The sequence below is a fragment of the Anastrepha obliqua genome, chromosome 3 (genome assembly GCF_027943255.1).
Source record: "Anastrepha obliqua isolate idAnaObli1 chromosome 3, idAnaObli1_1.0, whole genome shotgun sequence".
NCBI lineage: Eukaryota > Metazoa > Arthropoda > Insecta > Diptera > Tephritidae > Anastrepha > Anastrepha obliqua.
In genome coordinates, this window is record NC_072894.1 from 119,051,482 (window position 1) to 119,076,765 (window position 25,284).

General features: G+C 35.6%; 6 protein-coding genes across 8 annotated transcripts; 3 read left to right on the forward strand and 3 right to left on the reverse strand.

Moving 5' to 3' along the window:
- Positions 1-413: 413 nt before the first annotated feature.
- Positions 414-2,464, forward strand: LOC129241493 (acyl carrier protein, mitochondrial). 2 transcript variants are annotated; one of them, XM_054877845.1, is made up of 4 exons: positions 414-495; positions 588-763; positions 1,646-1,768; positions 2,160-2,464. In XM_054877845.1, the coding sequence occupies exons 2-4, from the start codon at positions 605-607 to the stop codon at positions 2,337-2,339; spliced, it is 462 nt and encodes a 153-aa protein (XP_054733820.1). In that variant the 5' UTR covers positions 414-495; positions 588-604; the 3' UTR covers positions 2,340-2,464. The 2 variants fall into 2 exon arrangements, with proteins under 2 accessions (XP_054733820.1, XP_054733819.1); XM_054877844.1 differs by lacking the exon at positions 1,646-1,768 and adding an exon at positions 1,837-1,962.
- Positions 2,465-4,332: 1,868 nt separating this feature from the next.
- LOC129241495 (uncharacterized) lies at positions 4,333-5,092 on the forward strand. The gene is made up of 2 exons (XM_054877847.1): positions 4,333-4,461; positions 4,528-5,092. Exons 1-2 carry the CDS (start codon positions 4,410-4,412, stop codon positions 4,953-4,955), a joined length of 480 nt encoding a protein of 159 aa, XP_054733822.1. The 5' UTR covers positions 4,333-4,409; the 3' UTR covers positions 4,956-5,092.
- LOC129241494 (augmin complex subunit msd5) lies at positions 5,035-5,847 on the reverse strand. Its single transcript, XM_054877846.1, has one exon. The coding sequence runs from the start codon at positions 5,785-5,787 to the stop codon at positions 5,035-5,037; it is 753 nt and encodes a 250-aa protein (XP_054733821.1). The 5' UTR covers positions 5,788-5,847.
- A 1,387-nt stretch (positions 5,848-7,234) lies between these two features.
- LOC129241496 (uncharacterized) lies at positions 7,235-8,870 on the reverse strand. Its single transcript, XM_054877849.1, has 5 exons — positions 8,657-8,870; positions 8,251-8,600; positions 7,769-8,192; positions 7,581-7,710; positions 7,235-7,513 (listed from the first exon to the last, which is right to left on the reverse strand). The coding sequence occupies exons 1-5, from the start codon at positions 8,663-8,665 to the stop codon at positions 7,425-7,427; spliced, it is 1,002 nt and encodes a 333-aa protein (XP_054733824.1). The 5' UTR covers positions 8,666-8,870; the 3' UTR covers positions 7,235-7,424.
- A 776-nt stretch (positions 8,871-9,646) lies between these two features.
- Positions 9,647-20,108, forward strand: LOC129241499 (porphobilinogen deaminase). Of its 2 annotated transcripts, XM_054877852.1 has the most exons (5): positions 9,647-9,803; positions 9,859-10,049; positions 11,144-11,216; positions 17,873-18,142; positions 18,284-20,108. In XM_054877852.1, exons 2-5 carry the CDS (start codon positions 9,999-10,001, stop codon positions 19,648-19,650), a joined length of 1,761 nt encoding a protein of 586 aa, XP_054733827.1. In that variant the 5' UTR covers positions 9,647-9,803; positions 9,859-9,998; the 3' UTR covers positions 19,651-20,108. The 2 variants fall into 2 exon arrangements, with proteins under 2 accessions (XP_054733827.1, XP_054733826.1); XM_054877851.1 differs by having other exon boundaries at positions 9,647-10,049.
- On the reverse strand, positions 19,698-24,326 carry LOC129241498 (zinc finger protein CG2199). The gene is given in 3 exon segments (XM_054877850.1): positions 19,698-23,384; positions 23,386-24,087; positions 24,142-24,326. Coding segments are annotated over 3 exon segments (1,770 nt in total). The 5' UTR covers positions 24,253-24,326; the 3' UTR covers positions 19,698-22,427.
- Positions 24,327-25,284: the final 958 nt, after the last annotated feature.

Genomic DNA, 25,284 nt, shown 5'->3' on the forward strand with positions numbered 1-25,284 from the left:
GCTTCATAACTTTTCGAGAAATCGCGTCCACCAACTTAAAAAATCGAGTTTTGAGATAAACGCGTTTAAAAACGAAACGCTGCACTGACATGGCCTGATGGGCGGAACTTCTGAAGGGTCTATCTCGTAGAATTTTACTCGGATCAATTTGAAATTTTAGGAGAACATTTTAAACATATTATACTATTTAATAAGACAAAAAAAAAAAATCGATTTTTTGAAATTTTCAAACCCACCTAACCCCTTAACGGATTCGCACTCAGACCTGACATTTCTGTTTTAGCAATGCTTTTTTAACATAATCTATGGAAGGTGCAGATATGGGGTAAAGTGCGCACTTTTCTCTCTTATCATTCTTCATCCGCCGCATATAAATAACTTAACGCCTTGCTTTTACTATTTCCCCCTATTTTTTGACAGTTCAGCTGTGAACAACTTTTTTTACCGTAGTTTGACACAGCTCCTGACATTTTTACATAATATTCTTCCTAAAGGGTCAGTCCTGGATTTCACCGAAAATATTAATTTAATTTAACTGTGTGGTACCTTTACAATTTAATAATAAAGCATTATTATCGTTTTATTAGGCCGGAAGCTACAAACGATGTCACTAACACAAGTTGTACGTAGTTGCAGTCGATTTGCTGCTACAGCAAACACACTGCGTGTGACTGCCGCAGTTTCATCCGCTGTCCAGCCACAACTGCGTATGATGCACAGGATTAACGTCAACACACCTGCCATGAGCATTTTGCTGCAGCAAGTAAGTAACTGAAGAAATCTTGGAATACAATAAAGAGTTTTGACAATTCACGGGTAAATGCGTGCAAATCGATTCTCAGTCTTAACCTCAAACTGCAACAAAAAGTAATATAAATATGAAAAGTGTTAATAATATAATAGCTCAACATGTAGAACAGATTGGCTACGTAACGGAAATAATAGTTACATATATGAATACGGCAATACTGCTGTTTCCGTGGCGCCGCAATTTAATGGCGGATTCTTATAGAACTCGACAAAAGAAAACGAAATGAAAGAGTAAAATTTTTTGATATCTCGCTTAGTTTTCGAGATATTAAATAAAAAATAATAATAATAATAATTTTTTCTTCAGTTTCGATAGAATTCGGCGAGATAAGACAAGGAGTAAAATTTTTCGATATCCCGCGCTTCAAAAAAATAACCCTCATCAGTCCAACTCCGGCTACGCAATCCACCGTATTTTTGCGTAGAACTCCTTTTCGCGCTTCAAAAAAATAACCCTCATCAGTCCAACTCCGGCTACGCAATTCACAGTATTTTTATTCAATATCTCGAAAACTAAGCGAGATATCAAAAAATTTTACTCTTTCATTTCGTTTTCTTTTGTCGAGTTCTATAAGAATCCGCCATAAGATTGCGGCACCACGGAAACAGCAGAATCCCCTTGAATAGGTATGTAATATAAACATAAGCAGATAAACTGTAAGCAGATAAATTACTTATAAATTGCTGCATTCGAATTTGAGTAGTAAAGCAACCGGGAAACAATTTTATTTGATATTTGTCGGAAGTTCTGGAAATAAGATATATAAATGGTGTATTTAAAGTTTTGTAGTTTAAACTTGTTAATTTGCACTCATAAATTCTGTTCTACATTCAGCATGCATACAAAACAAAGTCATACGAGATTCGCAACTATGCATCAGCTAAACGTAGTTTGGAGGAAATTCAAGATCGTGTTTTGAAAGTAGTTGCAAGCTATGATAAAGTGACCGCTGATAAGGTAATAGAAACGTTCAAAGAAAAAACTAACGTTCTTGTTTGGTCTCGTTCTTGTTTTCGGTTCATTAGAACAAATCTGCCTGGCAATCACAATCGGTGCGAAACTATTCTGCAAAGCCGCCACTTACACTTAAATTGATCAGCGAACGTGTCTTGCTCGTACTGAAACTCTATGACAAGGTTGATCCTAGCAAGGTAAATCGGTATTTCTCAAGTGGGAAAGTAAAAAGCTTCCACGAATATAACACAATTTTAAAACTAATCTGTGCGAGTATTTATAAAAATCACTTTAATTAATCTATGTAAAAATAAGCACTGTTATTGCCAGCATTATTTGATTGAGCCGAAAACAAGTTGTTTATAACTTTTATTCACCTTTATTCATTAAACAGCTCAGCGTGGACTCGCATTTCATTAATGATCTTGGTCTCGACTCACTGGACCATGTTGAGGTGATTATGGCGATGGAAGACGAATTTGGTTTCGAAATTCCCGATTCAGATGCCGAAAAGTTGCTTAAGCCTGCCGACATAATAAAATATGTTGCCGACAAGGAAGACATATATGATTAAGCAGTTAAAATATTAGACCTGTAAAGGATAGTAATACACACAAGTGAAATGTAATTTGATTGGCCACACGAAATACGTGTAATTTACTTTTACTGTTAAACCAAATACAAACTAAAAGAATAAAATGTATGTATTCATTAGCATTAAATAGGCCAGAGTAGGATAAGTTTTTGATTACAGCGGCAGCTAGTCGCGATTATAAGATATATATAAAGGGGTTAGGGGTAGTCGAGGCCCGAAAAAATGATGATTTTCACGAATTTTTTTTTTTGCTACTTAATTAATTTATTTAACAAAAATAAAAACATAGCATAAAAACATCATGTTTTAACTTGACTTCACCAAAATTTCAAAAAAAAAAAAATTAATAATTGCAAAAGTTATCGCTGTTTGTGCGAAGCCCGTTTCTCCAGAAGTCTCTTGCGGTGAACATCACAAGTCCTTGCAGATTCATCTAAAACCAATCGGACAAGAAAAATTAGTTTTATTAATAGATAATCTTGTGCCTGATCGAAGCTTTTTTTTTTTCAAAATGAACAAAATGGCGGCCTCAGAAAATTTTTTCCAGATTTTAGAAAAAAAAAACCAACAGTTAATTGTTAAAAAAAAATCGAAATTTTTGAAAAAAAAAATCCTTCGATCAGGCACAAGTTTTTTATGTTTTTCAAAAGCTGTATAAATTTTATTGAAATCTACGTAGCGGTTTTTAAGTTACAGTGTTCACCAGTTTGAAAAACATAGTTTTGAGAAAAACGCATTTAAAGTTTTGCTATCGGCTCCGGAGCGGCCGAGCGCCCTTTGTTAATTGTTGAATAACTTGAAAAGTATTTGTCGGATTCACTTCAAATTTTTACACAATATTTTTAAAACATTATACTTTAAGAAAATGCAAAAAAAAATCGATTTTTTGAAAATTCTGACTACCCCTAACCCCTAAAGTCGAAGTTTACTGGAGTACTCCAAGAATGAAAGTATTACAGAGGTCTTGGCAGGAAATAAACACCAAGTTACCACTATTTTCCTTAACAATCGCCGCAGAATTAGCGGCCTAAGCGTCGAAGGACTACACAAAATAGGCCGAATATGTTGGTGCGTGACTATCTTTCAGCACGACCCAAATTCAAAACCACGAGCATGATACACGAAATATAGAAAAAGTATTGTAAAAAAAGCGCTAACTTCTACAATTGTAATTTTATCAAGAAGAAGCTCTCAATACCCATCTGCGTTTCGGAGGCGGTAGGTATTTCCATTTGTGGAAAAAACGTCCTGCCGCATACCACAAAACAGCATATTTCTTGGGTCTACCGTTAGTTAAAACTGACGATGCCAATCGATTGCTTCAGGGATGGACAGCAGGGACTTACTACGCAGGGTTTAGTACACGGATACAGAAACAGAAAATCATTAATATAGGTATAAGTACGATCACATATGCAGTAATTAGCAATAAATCCACAGAATTAATCTGCCCGTTCACATATAGCGGATTACCTTCAAAATTGACAATCAGCTGTCAATACTGCTTTAAAAGGTTTTTCTTCATAGAAATTGGTTTGGTGGAATATTTTGGAGTTTCTGGTTTGTTTAATTATTATTAACGATGTGACAAAAAAGGCAGGAAGAAGGAATAGCTAATTTAATTGCGCAATTGACTGCCAATAATAGACAGTTAGAGGAAATCCGTAAACGAGGTTTTCTGAGGTTATCAACAAACTTGTTTTCTTTGCCGACATCCATTTTATTTAGGTTTTACTTTGACGTTCCTTATTATATACATTATTATCAATAACACAGAAAACACAGGGTTGTATGTAAAAAAGTATGGTAATAATCTAATCTTAGATTATTACCATCTCAGATTTCGGGAGAGAAATTTTGTATGGGTAATCTCGGTTTTTAATTACGGATTGGTAGTTAAGCCCGAAAAAATAGATAATCTACTTATATGAGAATGTATTATGTGACTGTCACATTGATGCGCAGTGTACATTATTGTGAACATAACAACAATACGAAGAAGAATGCAGTTGAATTATTTCAAATTTACGTAAGTTTAAGGAGCCCAAAATGAGTATTAACTGGAAATCTAGCTTAATCGATGATATGCTAACGGATTTAGGTAACTAAATACTTTGTATGCCTTAACATTGAATACAACATTATTTAGAAAATGTATTTTGTAAAGCAATCAGCCGGCAATCGATGGCTCAGCAGTCTAACACAATTTCGGATATTATCGACAAGTCGAACAACATACTACTACAAATTGAGACCACCCGCTGCAACGCAAATCACTCTAGCACTAATTCATCTAATACAACACACAGAATATATTCTTGCAAAAAGGAAACTGTGCAGACGTTGGCTAAAATCATCGAAAACTCTCCTCAGCTGTTCAGTGCAAATATGCAAACACTCTCAGCCGGACTGAGTCAAAACAGTGATCATTTCGAACAGTACTTAGAGCAGAGTCGTCAACGTGCCGAATATCTGAGTAGTTGCGTGCGCAAGCTGCTTGTTATTGGCGATACCATCACCCAAATGAAAGCTGTCTTACAAGAGGAATCAGACGCTGATACCTCTGAAAATGACGACTCACACTGGAGTGAATAATTTTCGTGTAGAAAAGCAGTGATCACACTTTATTTGTTTCAACAATTTGCGCGTTTAGAACCCGCAACTATAAACATAATTACATATTAGAAACAGTATTAAATAAATATGTTATTAAATTCATGAAGCTCTCACTACGCGCTGACTGTCCATTCACTGTAAGAGTACCATTCGAGAATATTTCTTGGTTTTCACGTATATAATTAAGCTGTTCTAGATGGGTAAGTATAGCTTGAAGCTTTATTTCCTCTTGCTCCGTGAATGCTGGTCCGGAATTATTCGTAGTTGGGCGTAGTTTCTCCAATTGTTTACCAAATGCACACAATTGGTCTAATTTACTTTCATATGACTTTACACATTCATGTTGCTCTACTTCGGCTAAAAATTGTGCGAGTTTCTGCTGAAACTTTCTAAAGTCGGTATAGATTTCCGATGCTGAAGGCAGCTCTGCTGTGCTACGTATTAAATTCTGCAGCGACGTGCTGCAAGGTGATTGTTCACTCGAACTTATCATTATGGTCATATCCCGTGCCGTAGTACTATTCATACGCTGCAGTTGCTCTCTGGTAGGCTGGCGCTTTGGCTTCTGCAAGTTAGATGGGTATTCCTCAAATGTTTTAAATATGTCTGCAAAGTCAGTCACTTTAGGATTGTCTCTCGAAGGTGTAATCTCCGAATTTATTTCCTTGATTTCTCGCTGATAACCTTCATAAAAATCGGAGAGACTAATTATTGAAGTTTTAACTCTATTCTCTTTAATATTTTTCTCATGTTCTTTATAGTTTTTATATATGTGTTTGGAAAGTTCTTCGAAATCAGTAAATTCTGACATTTTTGTATTTTAATTTGTAATTTCAAATAATTTTTATTCCTTTTGTTTCCATTCACAATGGTTTTTAAAATAAAAATAATGGGATTTAATACAGAAGTACCACTTTTAACCTACCTTCACTCTATTACAAAAACATTTCTTATGTTATACTCTATTTACATATAACAAATTATGGATAATTAAACCGCTTAGGTACATTTGACGTCTGAGACACGATGGCGTTTTATTTTTATAAAATTATTTTTGCAATTCATATTACCTGAAGCCATCTAAATACTACATATGTCAATAATATTTTAGAAATAAATGAGTTCTTCTACCAAAAATTCAATCCGTTCCACATGCAAATATTTTTTCAAATATATCGGTACGCAAGGGATTGGCATTCGACTCTGAATGCAACTTTATAGATTGAATTAGTGCCCAAAATTATTTCGAAACTTCTCCTATCTTATCATTGAGTGTGAATAAATATTTTTAATCATATTCGATAAATAAAATCAAATAATAATATTTAAAGGTCTTATTAAAAATGTGTATGCCAAACCTATTTTATTTTTTGTATGGTATGGTGGTACCAATCGACGCATATAAGCCCCAGTATTAAGTAACTCTTCTTTTCGCTTTTTTATTTTCTGAAACGTCGTCATGGTCCTGGAATGAAAAATTACCTCTGTATAAAATCCCAAAAAATTCAACCAAATTTCTTCAAAACTTCAAACCTTTTTATCAGAATTTCTAGAATGCAATTTTATATCCCATTGAATTTTGCTACATATATTACACTGCTTTTAAAAAACAAAAAAAAACTCGTGCCATTTCGATTTTTTTAAACAATTGTCGATTTTTTTCTCGAAAAAAAATTGTAAAATCATAATTTTTTCGGGTCTCTGACTACCCCTAAACCCTTAAAGTGAAAGTGCAAAAATTTCGTGTCTTCGTTATATGGGACGGAATACAAGAGACGGTACAAATTTTTTTTTAAGGAATTTTTTTGAATTTTACCGAAAGATTGAAACCGGTTTTAGTTAATTAGGCAAAACTTTGCATTATGTCTCGCTCCCTTTATTGTGAGCACAACTGTCCAACATCCTTTGTTGGGTGTTTGCCCAAGCTCCTCCCACACTTGTCTGGTGCATCTTGAACGACTGGCTCAAATGGAGGAATAAACAGTTTTATGCTGCCTCCGAAAAAGCAGCAGTATACTCGCAAGTTTCTCATTGCATGCCGAGTGACGACCTCTTTGAGAAAAACCTTTTCTATCAGTTATTATTTCATCAAACCCACGTGATTTTCGTTCGAAGGAGTAAATTTCGAATGTCTTTTAAACAAATATAGCCTATGTCAACATATTATTATAACTGTATTCTTATAATATTTAAACATTTTGTAATTCCTTTGCAAGCTGAAATATGAAGCATATCTGAATAATAACTTTCTTCAAGCATCTGTTAAATCAAATGTATGTATGTATATACAAAAGTTCTCGCACGCTGTTGCAAGTTCACACAGAATTACATAAATAGCTTTAGTGTTTTGATAAAATATATTTAATATTAAATTGTGTATGCCTATTTTTTTATATTAAATTCATTCGACTCTAAAAATATAAATGTTGATTATGAATTATTTACTTATCAACCATACTCCGACTGGATAGTGAGCGCAAATTGCCCCTTATTGGGGATAGAACTTCCGTGATACCAAATTCTTGTGTCGACCAACACTAAAAAATAAAAATACAAAAAGTTTACACCATCATCGATACGAATTGGAATTGTAAGATGAAACACCTGCATCCCCGGGTTCCACATAAAAGGAAAACGATTGGCATACGTGATCACATTCCGGTGTGGGTGCCACAATCCAGCTTTTGTTACCTTGAAGCTGAGCTTGCCACATAAGTCGCGGAATATAATCCAACTAAAAAGTAATTCAATTGTAGTCATACCAATGAAGTTAAAAGAAATCACCAACTTACATGCATAAAATCGCCTTGCTCATAACCGATAAAAATATAGTCAGTGTTAGGCATCTCTGCGTCGACGGGCAAAAAATGGGGGCGGGGATAAAGTTTACGTAGTTCTTCTAAAACTATTGGATGGCAATTGCTCCAGCCAACGTACCATGGCGTTTGCCCTGCAGTTAGATTGGAACGCGCACTAGACATCGCAAGCACATCACGTAAGGATTTAAGGTCCGAGCGAAAATGCAGAAAAGGACACTCTTCATCGATGGCGCCGGGAATACGTTCATATAAATCTTTAAGAAACTCAAAATTTAATATTTTCTTTGCTGTCCAATGTGCAACTGCATTTTTTATTATAATTGGTTGCGATGAATAGGCAAAAGGTGCGAACTCTTCACGTGTTAGATTTTGTAAAATCTTTGGTCCTGAAACATCTCTGCATACTTTTTTAATGAACATTTTTTCATTCAAAATAAATTTTTTATCAGAATTACCTGCAGAACCCGCAATCACTTATGGGCCGCGTTGCCTCCCACACAATATAGTTATTGGGCAGAAAGCAACGCACTCCCAATAGGAATGTAATTAATTCATAAAATATAGGCGTCACGATCATTATGAAGGCCAGAATTCCCAAAACATACCATAAATTAATTCTATTCGGATTATGGTCAGCGTCGCGAGATTTCCTAAACGCCTCCTGTAAATCCAAAGTAGTTACTAGACCCGTGCGCAAAGCATCGTCATGCAATGCGTCTAGTTTCCTAACAAAATCTTCACCAAGAGCTTCGCGTGTACGTTGTGCAGCAGGATTGACATTTCGAGAAGATGACCGGTTCCAGAACTGATGAAATGTTTTTAGATTAATTCACAACCATTTAAATCGAAAAAAAAACATACCAAAAACATTACGTATGTACTTGAAAATGGCACAATTATTAGAATTCGCAAAAATCTTATACAAGCATTCCGCACAAGTTTTGTTTACATATATTCGCTAATTATTATCTTCGATAAAATATTAGCATTGCAAGCATGATTCAATAATAAATTTAAAATAATTGAACCATGCATTACAATCTATTGGAAAATCTTCCATGCAAAATAGCAATAAACAAACAGCTGATAACATATACTAGTAAAGGTGGCACTTCTGAAGCGAACTCGATAAATAACGATTATTATAATAAATTTATATAGCCAATTTTGAGCATATCACCCAGATTTGTATGAACCTCTTTAATTGTTTTAAACTGTTATTTTGTCATAGTAAAAGGTGTTTATAAATATTTATATGACTAATTTGATTTGCGAATCTCGTGTGCATCTTTTACATGCAATAATAACAAGCAAACAACAAGAACAATAAGTAGAAGGAGAGTTGCAAAGAAATTTTCGAAGTTGTTACCGTGGAAACAAGGTAATTCACAAATTACGTGCCGTGGGACCATAGTAGGGCGAAGTGCAGTAATCCAATTTTTTTATTCCATTGTTTTTGTTTTCATTTACGTTTCTTGACAATTGATTTCGATAAATTTCCGATAAAAAATTATGCGGGACCAAGATTTGTTCGAAATCCGAAAGGCAATTGAAACTAAATTACTTACAAAACAGATAATTCGCTCTAAAAAATTGTTATGCAGAATTACTTAATTCGAAGTTAATTGGGAAGTGAATTACGAATGAGAGAACGAATACTGCGCGAATCACGAACATAGCATTAAACTGTATCAGCATTAAACCGTATCAGTTGCGTGGCTGGCAACACTTCCCAAAATGCAACCATTCACATTGGAGCTATCTGCCCCCAACATCCGCTTTGCCAACATTCCTCACAACTTTTGTCAAACACCTGATAACATTTTTTTTCTTTATCAACAATTTCCTCTTTCATCAACTCATACGCCAACTCTACTTCGTTAAGATCGGCTGGGTGATGCGGTGTGAGTTGCTTTGATTCGTCGATTGGAGCTAATGTGCTGGAGGACTTTTGCGCCAAGTTAATTAAGTTGTGTTATTGTGGCATTCAAGTTTACTTCGCGGATATGTTCGTGTGTTAAAGTTCATTGAACATTAAATTGTATGCATAAAATTCCATTAAGGATTTCTTACGTTAAGTTGGACACAACTGTGAAAGGTCATTTGGCAAATAAATAAGTACCTGCATTTTCACTTACATTAGCAAAGAAAAAAAGGTGTTGAAGGTCCGAATTCATAAAAAATTACACAAAAGTATAGAAGGATGACAAACGATAAAGAAAAGACTATACGTGTAGGCTCCAGAAAAAGTGAAGTAAGTATAAAATACCATTACACAAATGCAGTGCGAAAACACTTTACCAGTTGGGAGTTGAAGGTTGTAAAAGCATATACATACATATGTATGAAGTTGAATACATATGTACCTTTCATTCTCATCCACCATTAACACGGAGATTTCAATTAATACACTCGTACATGTATAATTTTTTATGAAGTTTAAAGACAAAATTTCTGACTTGCATGGTGGAGTGACAACGGATAAAATGAGGGGCATAGTCACTTGTGGTTTGGTTGCGGACGGAGCGTGCGGGGTGTGTCACGATTGTTGATTGTGGTGCTTAATTTTTGGTTAAGTTATACAATCGCGCATAGCTCGCAACTCAAGAAAGAGCACAGTCACGCACACCAAAATTCACCAATGTGCCTGTAAGTACTCGCCGCAACGCGACGTACATACATACCTACATACATATGTATATGTGCTGCCTAAGCGGAACTGTTGCAGTGGAATCAAACGAAAACTTTGTGTTAAGATTTCATCTTTTCATGCTTTACACACATAAAGTTTGCATTGCAATTGTATTTGTTATACATTTTTGGAAGTTGAAGTCGTTAAGACAATAATGCTATTCAGCGTATTGCTTGTATGAATGTTGGGGATCGTTTAAGCTCTAGTACAAAACCTATGTATAAAAATATATATGTACATATGTAGATATGTATGTCCATAATGCGTTAATAGACTTCGGTGTATATCACTTGTGATGTCAAAACTGTCCGATTGACTGAATAATGAATACGAAATCAGAATTTCAAACAGTTTTGACTGATAAGTTTTCCATTTGACATCGGCAATTTAAATGAAATGCCATTATTCTAAAACACGAGTTATTCGCTAAAAACTATATATGGATCCACTCAATCATTTCCCATTGTAAGGTGGGTTAGGTGGAAACAGTGTATTATTTACCGTTTCTTGTAGTTACAAACATACATAATTTTCCGCGTAAGATCAACAAACGCTGTCATTTTTCTAAATCATTTTAAGCTGTAGTGAAAATTTAAGTTTTCATAAAATTAAAACAATGTATTGATTTACGAATTTCTGTTCCTTTATAATTTCAGTTAGCACTCATTCAGACGAAGCATGTCATTGCACGCTTGCAAAAACTCTATCCCAAAAAGAAATTCGAGATCCGTAAGTCATTCCTATTTATTTATGATTTGTATAAATTCTAAAAATTTACGAGTTTTCCATAAAAATCGTTATCGGCAAATACGTACCTAAATAAGTATAAAAATACAAAAAGCAGCTTTACATTCGAAAGAGAAAACTTTTATTATTGAATTATAAGTGAATTATAAGTGAATTTTTGGCTTTGGAAAAATTCAAGCGATTACAAAAGTAGGTTCACATCCTTAAATAAAATGTTGACATTACTAATTAAAAAAGTTTTTCCAAAAAATATAAAACATTACGTAAAAAACATACATTCTGATTAAACAAAAAAAAAAAAAAAAAATAATAATAATAATCAAAATAAAATAAGGCGGTAGCTCTTAGTCGGAAATAACTCGAGACAAGAGTCTTAAGGGGTTATACGCAGTTATGAAGCAAATAAAATACGGGTTGTCAAGGATTTATCCTGAAGAAACTTCAGAATATTTTAATTTGAAAATTTTTGGCGGTTATAAAAGCATAGTTCAAGAACGTAATAAGCCGTTTTCGAGATATCGTGTACACCGACTTGAAAAATGCCGTTTTGAAAAAAAACACGTTTAAAGTTTCAATACCTACCTTAAAACGTGCCGAGGCATCTCTACATATTTAGGTATAACTCCGAAAGTATTGCTTAGATCTACTTCAAATTTCGTGCGTATACTTTTGAATATATGTACATTACAAAAATGCAATAAAAAAAATCGATTTTTTTGAAAGTCATAACTGCGTATAACCCCTTAAGCGTGAGCATGTGAATTATGGATTATTAAATGGACTTATGGTATTTTTTGGGCAACAAAATTTTTTTTAAACATCCTCAGCTGATTTTTCTTCTTCTACCGGTTTTTGGTTTGATGACTCGAGATGGGTAATTTTTTTGATCGAACACAACTATTAACACCGACACATTTTTTAGTTAATAATAGTTTTTAAGTTGTTTGTTCTTAAAATTTGCGCTCTATCTTCACCAAGTTCTGATCTAAGTGCACTTATCAAACATCTTTTTTTATCATTATTTTTTTTTATTATTATTATTACATTTTTTAGCATATCCACACATTTAAAATACTTCATGTTCGTGTGCTCGACAAATCAACAATTTAAATTGCAATTATAAATTGCAAAACTCCTGACGCGCCAGCCGAATTAGCAATAGCTGAAATAGAGCACTGCCAGGACGCAAATGAAACAAATTTAATCCGATTTTCTAAAAGTAAATGAATTTTTACTGTAAATAGTAGGTTCCCCCAGCGGTGCAGGGGTTAGAATATGCCCGAGGTAAGGTATGCCTGTCGTAAAAGGCGACTAAAATCTAGGTTTGCCAGTGCCTGAGTAGTATGGGTGCTCAACTGGCAGAGTCTTCGGGTTCGATGTCTTACCGGAGACCTTAACTCGGTACCACGGGGAACAGGAGCCCTCAGAGTTCGCTCTGACCTGTTCTATGGGAACGGCCCTTCGGGGAGGTTTTCGTGGTGGCTGTGGTTGAGACCTAAAGCGCGGGTAGAGCTTTAGCTCGATGTAGAGTTGCATTGTAACCAGGTGCCGGGACCTTCAGAACGGCAGAGGTTTGGGTAGGTCTCGAGCCCTACCAAGGTGGTTAGTGTGTCCATGCCACACTACCAATTGATATCCTTAAATGCTTCGGCATCTTTGGGGCGCTGATCAACGCATTGTATTGATCCGTGTGCCTTTGGGTACCGTGGGTTAGGGCTGTCGCCAGCAGGCACTCACGTATAAAAACACTGGACGCTGTAAATAGTAGGCTTTATCCAATTTTAATTGAACTATACAAATATATGAATTTTTCAGTTTGGACGGAAGGTGCTATGCCCTCTTTTCCAATAGCTACCACTTTTCGCCACAAGACAGGAGTTGGCAATTTAAGCAAAAAAATTAAAAATTAAGTAAAAAAAAGTAAAAATTGCATTATCTTATCTCTTGTAGTTCCGTAGAAAAGCGATTCGGAAATTTCAGTTTATATAGAAGGTGCTGCACCCAATTTTCCAATATTTACCACTTTTCACCATAAGTATGGGATATGCAATTTTTTTATTTATTTTTTTTTTACCATGTTTTGCCCCCTATATATCAGGGTTAACATTTCTGCACTAAAAAAGTGATTCTCTAAAAATCGGTGCATATTTTTATTGAAATCGGGCCAGCAGTATACTCAAAAAAAAGGGTTTAAATATTTTAGTGTATAAGTTTGTTTCATTCCAAAAATAAAGAGGCAGTACACATAAAATTTTACTTAAATGTGTGAGGGCATATAAAGTTCGGTCCGGCCCGAATTTTGCCTTCCTTACTTGTTTACACGTGCTGTTTTACGGTGATAAGTGTATATTATTTAGAATTTAATATTTATATATATTTATAACTGATTTATTATTATTTAGTTTAATTATAATTATATAATTATAATTTTTTCATCATTATTATTTTATTATTTAGAATTAAATGACCGCCAAGCTCGTAAAAATATTTCTCTATTATATTTAACTTAACTCACTATACAGATTTCGTTCTTTTTATTTTATTTGCCGTTACTTATCAATTATTAAATACCATGGATATCTGTGTTTAAATTCATGCACTAAATTATTTCCGGTATTCGGCTTTCTTAATTTGTGTGTTGAAAATAAACAGCACGTGCTGAAAAAGCGCTCTGATTGTACAGGGTGGGCCAAATAAGACCTACTAACGTTAAACACAAATAACTTTTGCAATAATCATTTATTTTGGTTAATTGTTTTTATACATTGAATATATTTTATGGAAATTATGTATGAAATATTACATCAGACAAATGTCCACCATTTTTGTCGATACAAAGATTGGCTCTTTTTTAATGCGTTTTCCATTACACCACATAATGTTTCTGGGTGAAGGCTCAGTATTTCGTCTCGAATATTTTGCTTCAGCTGTCTAATAGTCTCAAGTTTATTAAGATATACTTTGTCTTTTAAATATCCCCATAAAAAGAAGTCGGGCGTAGTCAAATCTGGCGAACGAGGAGGCCAAGGGAAATTTGAATTTTTGGAAATCAGACGTTCGTCAAAAATTTCACGCAGCAGGTCCATAGTTTGCCTAGGAGAATGCGCAGCTGCTCCATCTTGTTGAAACCACAAATTAGGATACTGCTCCGCAATTGGCCGCAAAAAGTTTTCAATCAATGTTCTGTAAGAAGCTCCTGAAATCGATTCCGGCGTTTCATCCTCATTTTCGAAGAAATATAGACCGATAACTCTAGTAGTCGTAACACCGCACCAAACAGTACATTTAGATGGGTGCAACTGATATTGGTGTGTTGCCCTTGGATTTTCAGAGCCCCAAAATCTACTGTTTTGTTTGTTAACATAACCATTTAAATGGAAATGCGCTTCATCAAGAATAGAAAAACTCGATAATTTTAACGCGTTGTGTTGTACTGTAGGGTTCCATAATAAATTTCCAACAACTCAATTATAACCTACAAAAAGAGAAAAATAAATATGTCAAAAAATAAAAAAAAGTTATTTCTGCTTAAAATTAGTAGGTCTTATTTGGCCCACCCTGTACTTACATATATTTATTTATGTACATATTTATGTATGTACATATGTTAAATCTATAGATAAGTGTTGGGCATTCATCAGTTAGCTTTTCCATCAACTTGTTAATTGATTAAAAAAGTAAAAATTTCATATTTGGATTCATTATTTTCTGTTAAGCGAGGAATGGTTAGAGCTAACGGTCAAAATATGGTTCGGGAGAACCTAAAAAATACATCTTCCGACAAAATTGAAAAAGGTATTACAATTGGCTATCGGAAACACAAACAAAGGGTTTGAGAAACACTTGATTGAGAAATAGTTATTTTTGAAAAAGTTTGTAATCTTTCTGAAAAGTTAAAGCAAACAAAATTTATTTATTTATATATTTAATTTTTTTTTTCTTTATTTATTTGTAAGTGCAATAATTATAAAATAACCAATACACCAAAAATTAATAAGAGCACTGGTTACTAAGGCCTTCGGCTTCGAGATTTTTATTTGTAAGGCTCTTTTAGAGATAATTTACATTAAGTATGTACAACTCGGTGATCTGTCGGATGAAGTAAGGTCAGGTTAGCCAGGGTGCTTGTCTAATATTAAGATACTCGGTGGCCCTAAGGCCCATTGTTATACCTGCATTTGATTTCTATCCTCTAACTAAGTTGCTTAAACCACTTAGATATTTTTAAGAAGGTAACTAGTCCCTCCAGTGAGAAATTTTGCAAATTTCCCAGGTGTTGCAAAGAAATAAATGTCAAGAAATTTAATTTTGAAGTGAGGGACATTCACAGAGGAGATGTTCTACCAACTCAATTTCTTCTTCTGCACAGCTTCTGCAGAAGTTATTGTGAGGTACGCGCCTTCTACTGGCTAGGGTGCTGATCGGTGATCCAAACAGACATTTCGTTTTTTTACGATTCAATTTTGGCCAGAGCGCTTTGGGGATCGCGCAGTTAATAGTCGGAGACCACCTTCTATTGGTTTCCGCGATTACGCTCAAATCAATCGCAGTGTACAGTTCATTTAGATGAATACTTATATCCTCTACCACTCGCTAAAGGTCAAGCTCAGAACCTTTCCTTGCACCCTCATCGGCTCTTTTATTTTCTTCCACTCCTGAGTGGCCGGAGGACCCAACAAAGTGAGGCAGATATTTTTTTATGAGGAGCTTTTTCATGCCAAAAATACCTGTCGAGTGTACACTGGCACGTGACTACCATTGGGCTACGGCGGCCGCTGTTCCAGTCCAGTAGTCTTATCGTTTTTGCTGCATTGTCGCATAGCGTAGATCTCAGGTTGGAATACGTTACACTGGTTTGGGAGTCTAAAGCAGCAATTTAAGGATAATCTTCCGAGTACACTACCGATCCAGTGCCATTGTCCATCTTTGAGTCGTCAGTATAAATATGGTGACTACTTTCATCTGATTTGACTCTGGTCTGCCAACCCTTTCTGTCAGGTATTCGTATTTTATAGTCTTTGCTCGGATCTATCTTGGGAACCAGATAGTCTGTTTTCTATGCGTCTTGCAAGTGTTCCACAGACAGTAGAACTGACGCATGACCGTGCCTGCTTTCTTTTAGCCACCCAGATTTGGCCGCTATCCCTTTATCACATATATCAATGGGTGGAATATGTAGGATTACTTCCAGCGCCGCCTGAGGCGTCGATCGGAGCGCACCTGTTATTCCTACACAAGCTAATCGTTGGACTTTTATGAGATTCTTTAGATAGGATTGTGTGTGCACCGCTTCCCATCAAACGAAAGCTCCACAAGTCAAAATGGGTCTGATGATCGTATTATACGCCTAGTGGTTTATATACGGTTTCAGACCCCATTTTTTGCCAAATGTCCACTTACAGATAAAGAGGCATTACAAGCTTTCTTCATTATTTCCTTTGTTTTCCTTTTCCAAGAAAACTTCGTGTCCAGAATTATGCCAAGATAATTGGCCTCGTTCTTATATCTTCTAGTGAACAGAACTAGTTCGGTCTTGGCTTGATTAACCATTAGACCGTTTGAGGTCTTACTTACTTATGTCCACTTAAAGAGTTCTCTTAATGCTGATTGCATGAGTCCGCTGATAGTCGATAGAAACTTCCCATCCTGATGACTACATCATCCTCATATGCAACAATCTTCATCCTTTTCTTGCTCATGGTAATAAGCAACTCAGTCAAGCCTAGGTTCCACAGCAACGGCAAAATAACCTCCCCTGTAGGGTTCCTCTGGTAACTGTTTTTCCTAGACTAGTGATACCTAAGTTCGGATGAAAGGTATTTAGTTTAGTTAAGATTTGAAATTTTACCAATGCGTTAATACTGTTTGGGTTTGCTGATTTCAGATGGTCAGAGGGTTTGCGGTTGCCTAAAACTGTTTTTCGAATCTGGCGTAGTCCGGGACATTCGTCCGGTAGATGTTGCATGGAAAAATTGGGTCTATTGCAGTGTGAGCCTGGCGACTTCGAGGCTCCATTTAGTAAATGACTATCTGTGGGAATTTCATGTTCGATTCTAAGTTCCGGGAATCCCGGCATCGGCTTTTATTAATCTACATTGTCCTTAAATTAAAATTTGCCCGACGCTTACAACACATACTATTGTTGCTGTAACAGCAAACAACACAATCTCCGCTGGTTGTTGTTGTTGTTGGAGAAGTTTACTACAGCAGTCTCAGCTGTTTAAGAAGCTTGTCAGCATTAAATGTGGGCTTCTGAATGAAAATATCGTTTGCTGCCCACCTTTCGGTTTATAAAAATAGATTTGTTTGTACTTTTGAGTCTGTTTACGCTAATAAAGTTGTTGGGGGTAAGTGTTGAGTGACTAAGCACAATTTTGAGTGAGATAAGGTTATCTTATTATGTAAATAAATATAAAAAAATAATGATATGGTGTACGTAATAAATATACCTTCTTTTAGTTCTATGATCTAGAAATAGTTTGGAATGTATTTGGTCTTTTGATTTACTTTTCATAAAATATTTCGAAACTAATAAATCCTTGCGTGTATCAATTAAGAATAACTTTTTTCAGTTAACGACTTTTTTTTAATAATTAAAAACTTTTTTTCGTAATTAAAAAAATGTTACTTCTATCCAGATACCATGTCGACTATCGGTGACCGGGTACTCAACATATCACTGCCAAAAATCGGGGAGAAAAGTCTTTTCACACGTGATCTCGAAGATGCGCTACGCAACGGTGGCGTTGATTTTGTTGTACACTCACTAAAAGACCTGCCTACCGCACTGCCCACAGGCATGGCGATTGGTGCCGTACTCGAGCGAGAAGATGCCAGAGATGCTTTGGTGCTGCGTGAGGACTACAAGGGTCATACTATTGAAACCCTACCAGAGGGTAGTGTGATAGGTAAGTACATATGGCTGTTTCAAACCGAAACTGGCAAATATTAATATGAAATAATTGCTTTGAAAAAGGTTAGATTAAACAATTTTTCTTTTCCAAAACTGATAATTTTCATGTAATCTAATAATTTGCTTTCTGTAACAGGCACCTCTTCCTTACGTCGTACAGCGCAAATCCGACGGCAGTATCCCCAACTGATCGTTTGCGATATACGAGGCAATCTAAACACGCGCCTTGCTAAATTGGATGCAAACAACTCGAAGTTTGCCGGCATAATACTCGCGCAAGCTGGTCTTGTGCGTATGGGGTGGGAGAGCCGCATCAGCCAAGTGTTAGAGCCGACCGATTTGCTTTATGCTGTCGGGCAAGGCGCACTAGCCGTTGAATGTCGTGCCAAGGATGAAGAAGTTTTGGCCATGTTGCGCAGTTTAATGTGTCTTTCGACAACATGCCGTATTCTGGCCGAGCGGAGCTTCCTCAAAACGTTGGGTGGTGGTTGCAGTGCACCTGTAGCGGTTTGGAGTAATTTAGACGGCGATTTATTGGAAACGAATCAGAATAACTCCAATAGTGCACTTTCTTTGGTGGGCGCCGTCTGGAGTTTAGATGGCTCCACCGAAATACGCGATAAAAAGGCCTGCACATTTGCCATAGAAAATGTTAAAAGGAAGGCGAACGATGACAATAATGGTAATTTAGTGGAAGACAACGATAGTAGTAGTGGCGATCAACCACGAACGAAACGACGGCGAAGCAACGACTCCAACAGCCCAATACAACAACACAGTCCACCCGTGATTAACGATGACGCCGAGGCGGAAAAGCTTTCCGGTGCCTATAGTATGGGTGAAATTATTGAAAAGCACATAAATCTTGCACAACATTGTCCAGTAATTAGTGCTGACCTGAATAAGATTGACACTATCAAGAAAGTTGAAAACAGCAATGGCAACGCAAATGTGGATTATCACGCAGGCGGCGATTCCAATTTAAACAACCCACATTGTCCACTAAAAATGAATGTGGGTCAAGACTTTATGGGTGAGTGTCCATTCGTGAGTAAAGAAGAAAAGGTTGCATTAGCTACTGCGGGTAAATGTCCCATAACAAATGAGCTCTCGAAAAAGCGGGAAGATGAAACTGACAATGCTGCCATTGCGATATTGCCATCTACCTCAAAATGTCCGTTCGCCAGTATGCACAGCAGCGAAAACGGAAACGAATACTCAGCAAGTGCAGCAGATACTGCAGCGGGCAAGTGCCCTTTCCTACAGAAAACCGTTAAGATGTTTGATTATGCAGATGAAGAGAAACCAAAACCGAAATCGGTGCCGGTTCTGATCGAAGATGTGGAGAATCTCTACTGTGGTTTGTACCAGCATGCATGTTACAATCGGGAATTGTATATTCGAAGTAATGCCTTAGGTCAGCAGCTTGCCGAGGAGCTGATTAAAAAGGGTGCCTTAGAAGTAATGAAGTGCGCACAAGCGGAGATACACAACAAAGTTTAAAAAGTGGAAAATAATATAAATTCGGAAGAAAGTTTATACTGGATTACTTTTTGGCAATCTTCTAAAAGTTGTTTTTTTTTGTTTGTTATTTTTCGCTCTTCCATGACTTTTTCCGATGTTGTAAACCTTAAGTATAATTTTTTGTTGAGGAAGGTTTGCACATCATTTCATTTTACAATAAAAAGTTTGGCATGTTTATTGCCATTGTGGAGTTTTCGTTGTGTGCTAATATACGAATTGCCTGAATTTTTTTTTTGTTTTTACATAAAGGCATTACCAATTACTTCTTAGAAAAAGGCATTGTAAAGATGATTTGTATCTATAGTTGCATTCTTTTTGTTGAACATATTTATTATTGTATTATTATGTGGATGGGAAATGTACATATATCTGAAGTATCATTTACCGTAAAATAAAACTAGTTCTTCGTAATAAAAATAAAATATATTGCGATCAAACTGGGTAAAGGCTCTTTCAATTTTAGTTAGCCTATACTTAATATATCTGCACAAAACCAATTAAGTGTAAAACAGACGCAAATCAAGTTTGTAAATTATAAAACATGTTGGTTGTTATTTTTTATATAATCACTTGCGGAATTTTTAACTGCATACATACGTATGCTTGAATCTGGAGAATTTTTAATAAAATATATTTATTAAAATTTCTGAAAAAATTTTTACTTTTTAACTTCATTTAACAAATTTATTTTAAGAAAATTTTTAAGCATTACCGTATTGCCTTTTTTTATTTTATTGCGAAATATGTATATACATATACAGTGGTGGAAAAAAAATAGACTCTTACCTTTGATATGCATTTCATCGTTCATATCTTAAATATTATTGCAATATTAAATACCGATCTTGCACACGTTTTTTTGTTTCAATATACTGCTCTCAACAACAACAAAATTATTTACCTTCCCATCATAAAAAAAGAGAAAACACCATCCATGCTCCTGCTACCTAAATAGGTTGGCAAATAAAATAGACTCATAACAGTTTAAATGGGAAAAGCTCAGTTAATTTCCACTTAAAATTTTTCAAATCAAAGAAATCAGCTAGTCCAGTATTGTCATGAATAATTATTCACTAACGTGCTTTTGAATTGAAAGTTTGTAAAATGGGTCGCCGCGCACATTGTACTGAAAGTGAAAAAAAAATCATAGAAAATCTTCGGAAAAAAGGTTATACCATCAAAAATATTGCCGAAAAACGGGGAAGACCACGGAAGACGACCATACTAGAAGACCGCGCTATGATCCGAATATCGAAGGCGCAGCCCTTTGCCACATCCAATGCAATTAAAAACACGTTGAACCTGCCTATCAGTTCGCGAACCGTTCGTTATTGTTTGGAATTAGCAAATTTACCAGGGCGCATAGCGAAAAATGTTCCACTTTTAAGTAAAAACAATATCCAAAAGAGAATGTCTTTTGCCAAAGAGCATTTAAATGAGCCTAGCAAAAATTGGAGAAATATACTATGGTCTGATGAAAGCAAAATGAATCTTTTTAGCAGCGATGGTCGCACTTATGTCCACAGACCTCCAGGCAAAGAACTGACAGCACGGTATACAAAAAAAACGGTGAAACACGGAGGCGGAAGTATAATGGTATGGGGCTGTTTCTCATACTATGGTGTTGGGCCATTGTACGGAATCGATGGTATAATGGATTCGGCAAAATACTTGGATATTTTACAAAATGTTATGATGCCTTATGCTTCAGAGGAGATGCCGATAATTTGGCGGTTTCAACAAGACAATGATCCGAAGCACCCTGCAACTGTAACAAAAACTTGGCTGCGTAATGAAGGTATTCGGGTACTGGAATGGCCCTCGCAGAGCCCAGATCTCAACCCAATTGAAAATTTATGGGGAATAGTGAAGCGAGAGCTTTCTAAAATGCCAAAAGCTACGAATAAAATGGATCTATGGAGAAAAGTGTTACAGATTTGGCAAACAATTCCAAAGGAACAGTGTGAGAGGCTCGTGGACTCGATGCCCCGAAGGTGCGCTGCTGTAGTCCAAAATCGAGGTTCAACCATTAATTATTAATGCGTATTTAAAGTTTTGTATCCTTTTTTTAGTGAAATAGCTGTTATTTGAAAAAAATTTAAAATAAAATGAAAAAAAGTCTATTTTTTTGCCAGCCTGTTTAGGTACTCTATGAGCAAGAGTCGTGTTTTCTCTTATTTTTTAATGGAAAGATTAATATTTTTGTTGTTGTTGAGAGCACTAGATTTGAACGAAGAAACCTGTACAAAATTATTAAACAATTGTGCAACAATATTGGGGATATGAACGATCAAATGCATTTCAAGGCTAAGAGTCTATTTTTTTTCCACCACTGTACATACATATGTATTTATGATTATTCCACTTGTTTCGCGACATTAATCATTCAAGAAACCAAAATCGTTGTTGTAATTATTTAACAACTTTTATAGTTTCTCTTACGTCGAGCGCGCTTTTAATTTTTTTTAATGTGCTATGATATCGATGGGCAGTTTCGCACACCGTACGGTTTCACCTTTCTTCGAAATGTCGGAAGTCTAAATTAAATAGTTTGCTAAAACAGAAAACCTGCAAAGCACACACCATTACACTTCAACTTGAAGATAGAATAATTTTATAAATGGATTGTTTGATTTAAAATAATATAAAAATAAAGTACTAGAGCCAAAAACATCCACCCAGTTCACGCACTCGTATTCGATACGAAGATATTAGACGGCCTTTCAAAACAAAAACCTTCAGCCAATCTTACTGTTTCAGCTTAGTAAATCAGCATGTTTATCGAGCACATGTTGCTGCATTTTCGAGTAACTGCGAAAGCGCTTCGAGCAGCTTGGATGTGGGCATGCTAACTTTGTGTCCAAAGATTTTTCACCGATTAGGTGAGCTTCTTTCTTTTCTATGGAACGGAATTGCGCCTCACCATCGTGATATTTGTCCACGTGAGTACGTAACTTATCGACTGTTGAAAATGTTTTCTCACATAGAATGCAAGATTCTTTTTGCTGATCCTTCTCTTCAATTTTTTTCCGTTTACTCGCCCGCTCGTCCTGAGTGGATTTTGTATGCCCAGACTCGTTTGATTCAATTGGAGTTTCTTCGATTTTTCGTTTCTTTGTAGTGCGTACCTGCAAGTGGTCTTGACTAGAGTCTAGAGCCTGGGTATCACTCAATTCCGTTAAATCAATGCTATGCTTATTTGGTACGTGACTCTGTAACAAACTATAGCGCTCAAATGATGCGGGACAATAAAGACATTTATAAATATCGCTATCGCTTATGTCGCCATGTTGAGTTTTTAAATGCGTTTTGTATTTTTTCCTTTTCCCGCTTTCAAACTCACAATACGAACACTGGAAAATCCATTCTGGTTTAGGCATTTCATTTGAATTTAATTGGTTATGACTGGTTGTTTTAGGTGCTTGGAATGTGAGTTCTTCTTTGTTTTGCTGTTCATCATCAGTTTTATTAACCGATATATCTCCGTTTTGATTATTTGGATTATTATTATCAATTTCACCATTTACTTCGTCACCATTATGTTCTTCTGTTTGGAATTTAATATTTGACAGCAATAATTCTTTATCACCTGTGGCGTCAAGTTCAAAGACTGTAGCTAAAGACTTGCGTCGCTGAGGTTTGGGGCGCGGTTTATGTTCATGTTCATAAGCAATATGGTTTATCAGTGCAAATTGTCGGACGTATGTACTATGGGCATTGCTTGCACTTATATATCCTGGCATCTTCGTCTTGGTGTTTGGATTGCAAGTGTTTTTTGAACCATGTTGCATGCATTGTTTTATATTTGCAATGGGTGCAATCAAATTCATAAGGCAAATTTTCACCATTTCCTTGGTTACCATCACATGTCTTGTTAGCTTCTGAAGCATCATTATTCACTTGACTGTGAATAGTGGTGCTGCTCAACAATATCGGAGTAACATCAGCAATTGTTTCACGGCGCTTCGGGACTGGCTTTTGGCCATGTGCGGAATTAATGTGTTTTTGTATTGCATTCGCACGTTTATATGTCACCGTGCAATGAGGGCACTGGTAAATACGTGGATTATCCACCTCATGTTTCGATATTAAGTGATTTTTGTATGTTGTTGGTTCCTCTGTTGTATATTCACAGTGGATACAACAAAATTTCCAGCCAATCAAAGTGTTATCCAAATTAGGTGCATCTGCATCGGGTACTTCTTTACTTGATTTATCTAAATCTTCTTTATCGTGGTTTTCCACTTCATCGCTGTTCTTATTCTTCGCGGTACATTTTGAATTATTTAGCCCGACATTCGGAATTATTTTGTTATTAGTCAAGGCGCTTGAAAGACGTTTTAAAACTATCTCGGTTTGTATAAGCGCCAATGCACATTCAGTGCAGATAAGAAAGTTCGGCGAGACTTCAACTTGCTGCAAAACAAATAGGTTGGTTAACAATTTTTGCACTTATTTTAGGGCACTTACATGGTCACCAAATATAATATTTATTACGCTGCCCAATTTTATGTCCAGCAGTTTTTCATCAGGTTTGAATAGTTTGTCATATTTATGTTTACACAAATTGCAAGACTTCATCTTAAATACACAAATTTTCGAAATATTCACTTTAATAAAGTAGCGTGTTTGAAGAAGCTAAGCAAATCACCGGTTGCCACACGTTTGTTATTACTATTGATGGCGCTGCCGAGTTGTCATTCATTTTGTGCTGGTGGCAATACAATTTACATACAACTTGGCAGCACTCGTAGATATAGTAAACCCATGATGGAAAGAATAATGAGATGGCGCCTATCGTGGTCCCGCTACTTTTCGCTCAGCGAATTTGACAACTCGTTACGTGATTTTAGCTGCAGTATGGCCAGATTACCATTTTCGTAACTTGATTTAGCATTTTTTTTTTGTTATTTAGTCTCGGAGTTTTAGTTCTTTCTTCATGACATTTTTCTAGCTGGTCTAATTAAAATGTCATGTTAATAATTTTGTAAAATATACATTTTTTAATAATTATTTAAATAATTCACTCAGTTTTATTTAGCTTTACTTTTTTTTAACATCTGGTGGCATCACCCGCGAGTGCAGGTGTTGTTGATGTTCTTCTGCTTTCAGCAGTCAAATCTCTCTCTCGCTACTGCAGTGTTGCCTAGCTTTGGATATAAAAACGCATTAAAATGCCCATTCACAGAAAATAACCCAACAAATTTTTACTGCATCACTTAAAGAACTTTGTATGCGTGACAAATTGTCTTTAAAATGTGCGTTTTCTTAAATAAATGTGTTATGCTTATGTATAATTTAATTTATGAGTTTTTCTTTAAGCGAGACTCTTTTGTTAAGGGAACGACTTTTTTGCTATATTTGAAGTTATGTAACTAGATAAGGTACTCTTTTTGTAAAAATGTCAGTATGGTTTCTTTAGTATTTTCTGGTATTTTGTTGTTTATTTTTACAATGAATATAACTCTTAATATCCTATGTCTCACTAAGGATTGATGACCGGAAGAAACGATTACACCTCTATGGTTTTAATTCGCATTCAATAAATTCAAAGGCTTTTTAAAATGTGTAAAAAGGTTTTCAATCTGAAGAAGAGTTGAGAGAGGGGCATTT

What these genes read in the sequence shown, in the direction of transcription:
- LOC129241493 (XM_054877844.1), top strand. Translation starts at nt 605, where the DNA reads ATGTCACTAACACAAGTTGTACGTAGTTGCAGTCGATTTGCTGCTACA. An exon ending in TGAGCATTTTGCTGCAGCAA is followed by an intron (nt 764 to 1,836) that starts GTAAGTAACTGA and finishes TCGGTTCATTAG; the next exon opens with AACAAATCTGCCTGGCAATC. An exon ending in ACAAGGTTGATCCTAGCAAG is followed by an intron (nt 1,963 to 2,159) that starts GTAAATCGGTAT and finishes TTCATTAAACAG; the next exon opens with CTCAGCGTGGACTCGCATTT.
- LOC129241495 (XM_054877847.1), top strand. Translation starts at nt 4,410, where the DNA reads ATGAGTATTAACTGGAAATCTAGCTTAATCGATGATATGCTAACGGAT. An exon ending in TGATATGCTAACGGATTTAG is followed by an intron (nt 4,462 to 4,527) that starts GTAACTAAATAC and finishes TATTTTGTAAAG; the next exon opens with CAATCAGCCGGCAATCGATG.
- LOC129241494 (XM_054877846.1), bottom strand. Translation starts at nt 5,787, where the DNA reads ATGTCAGAATTTACTGATTTCGAAGAACTTTCCAAACACATATATAAA.
- LOC129241496 (XM_054877849.1), bottom strand. An exon ending in AGTGATTGCGGGTTCTGCAG is followed by an intron (nt 8,193 to 8,250) that starts GTAATTCTGATA and finishes AAAAGTATGCAG; the next exon opens with AGATGTTTCAGGACCAAAGA. An exon ending in AGCAAGGCGATTTTATGCAT is followed by an intron (nt 7,711 to 7,768) that starts GTAAGTTGGTGA and finishes ATTACTTTTTAG; the next exon opens with TTGGATTATATTCCGCGACT.
- LOC129241499 (XM_054877851.1), top strand. Translation starts at nt 9,999, where the DNA reads ATGACAAACGATAAAGAAAAGACTATACGTGTAGGCTCCAGAAAAAGT. An exon ending in TAGGCTCCAGAAAAAGTGAA is followed by an intron (nt 10,050 to 11,143) that starts GTAAGTATAAAA and finishes TTATAATTTCAG; the next exon opens with TTAGCACTCATTCAGACGAA. An exon ending in ACCAGAGGGTAGTGTGATAG is followed by an intron (nt 18,143 to 18,283) that starts GTAAGTACATAT and finishes TTTCTGTAACAG; the next exon opens with GCACCTCTTCCTTACGTCGT.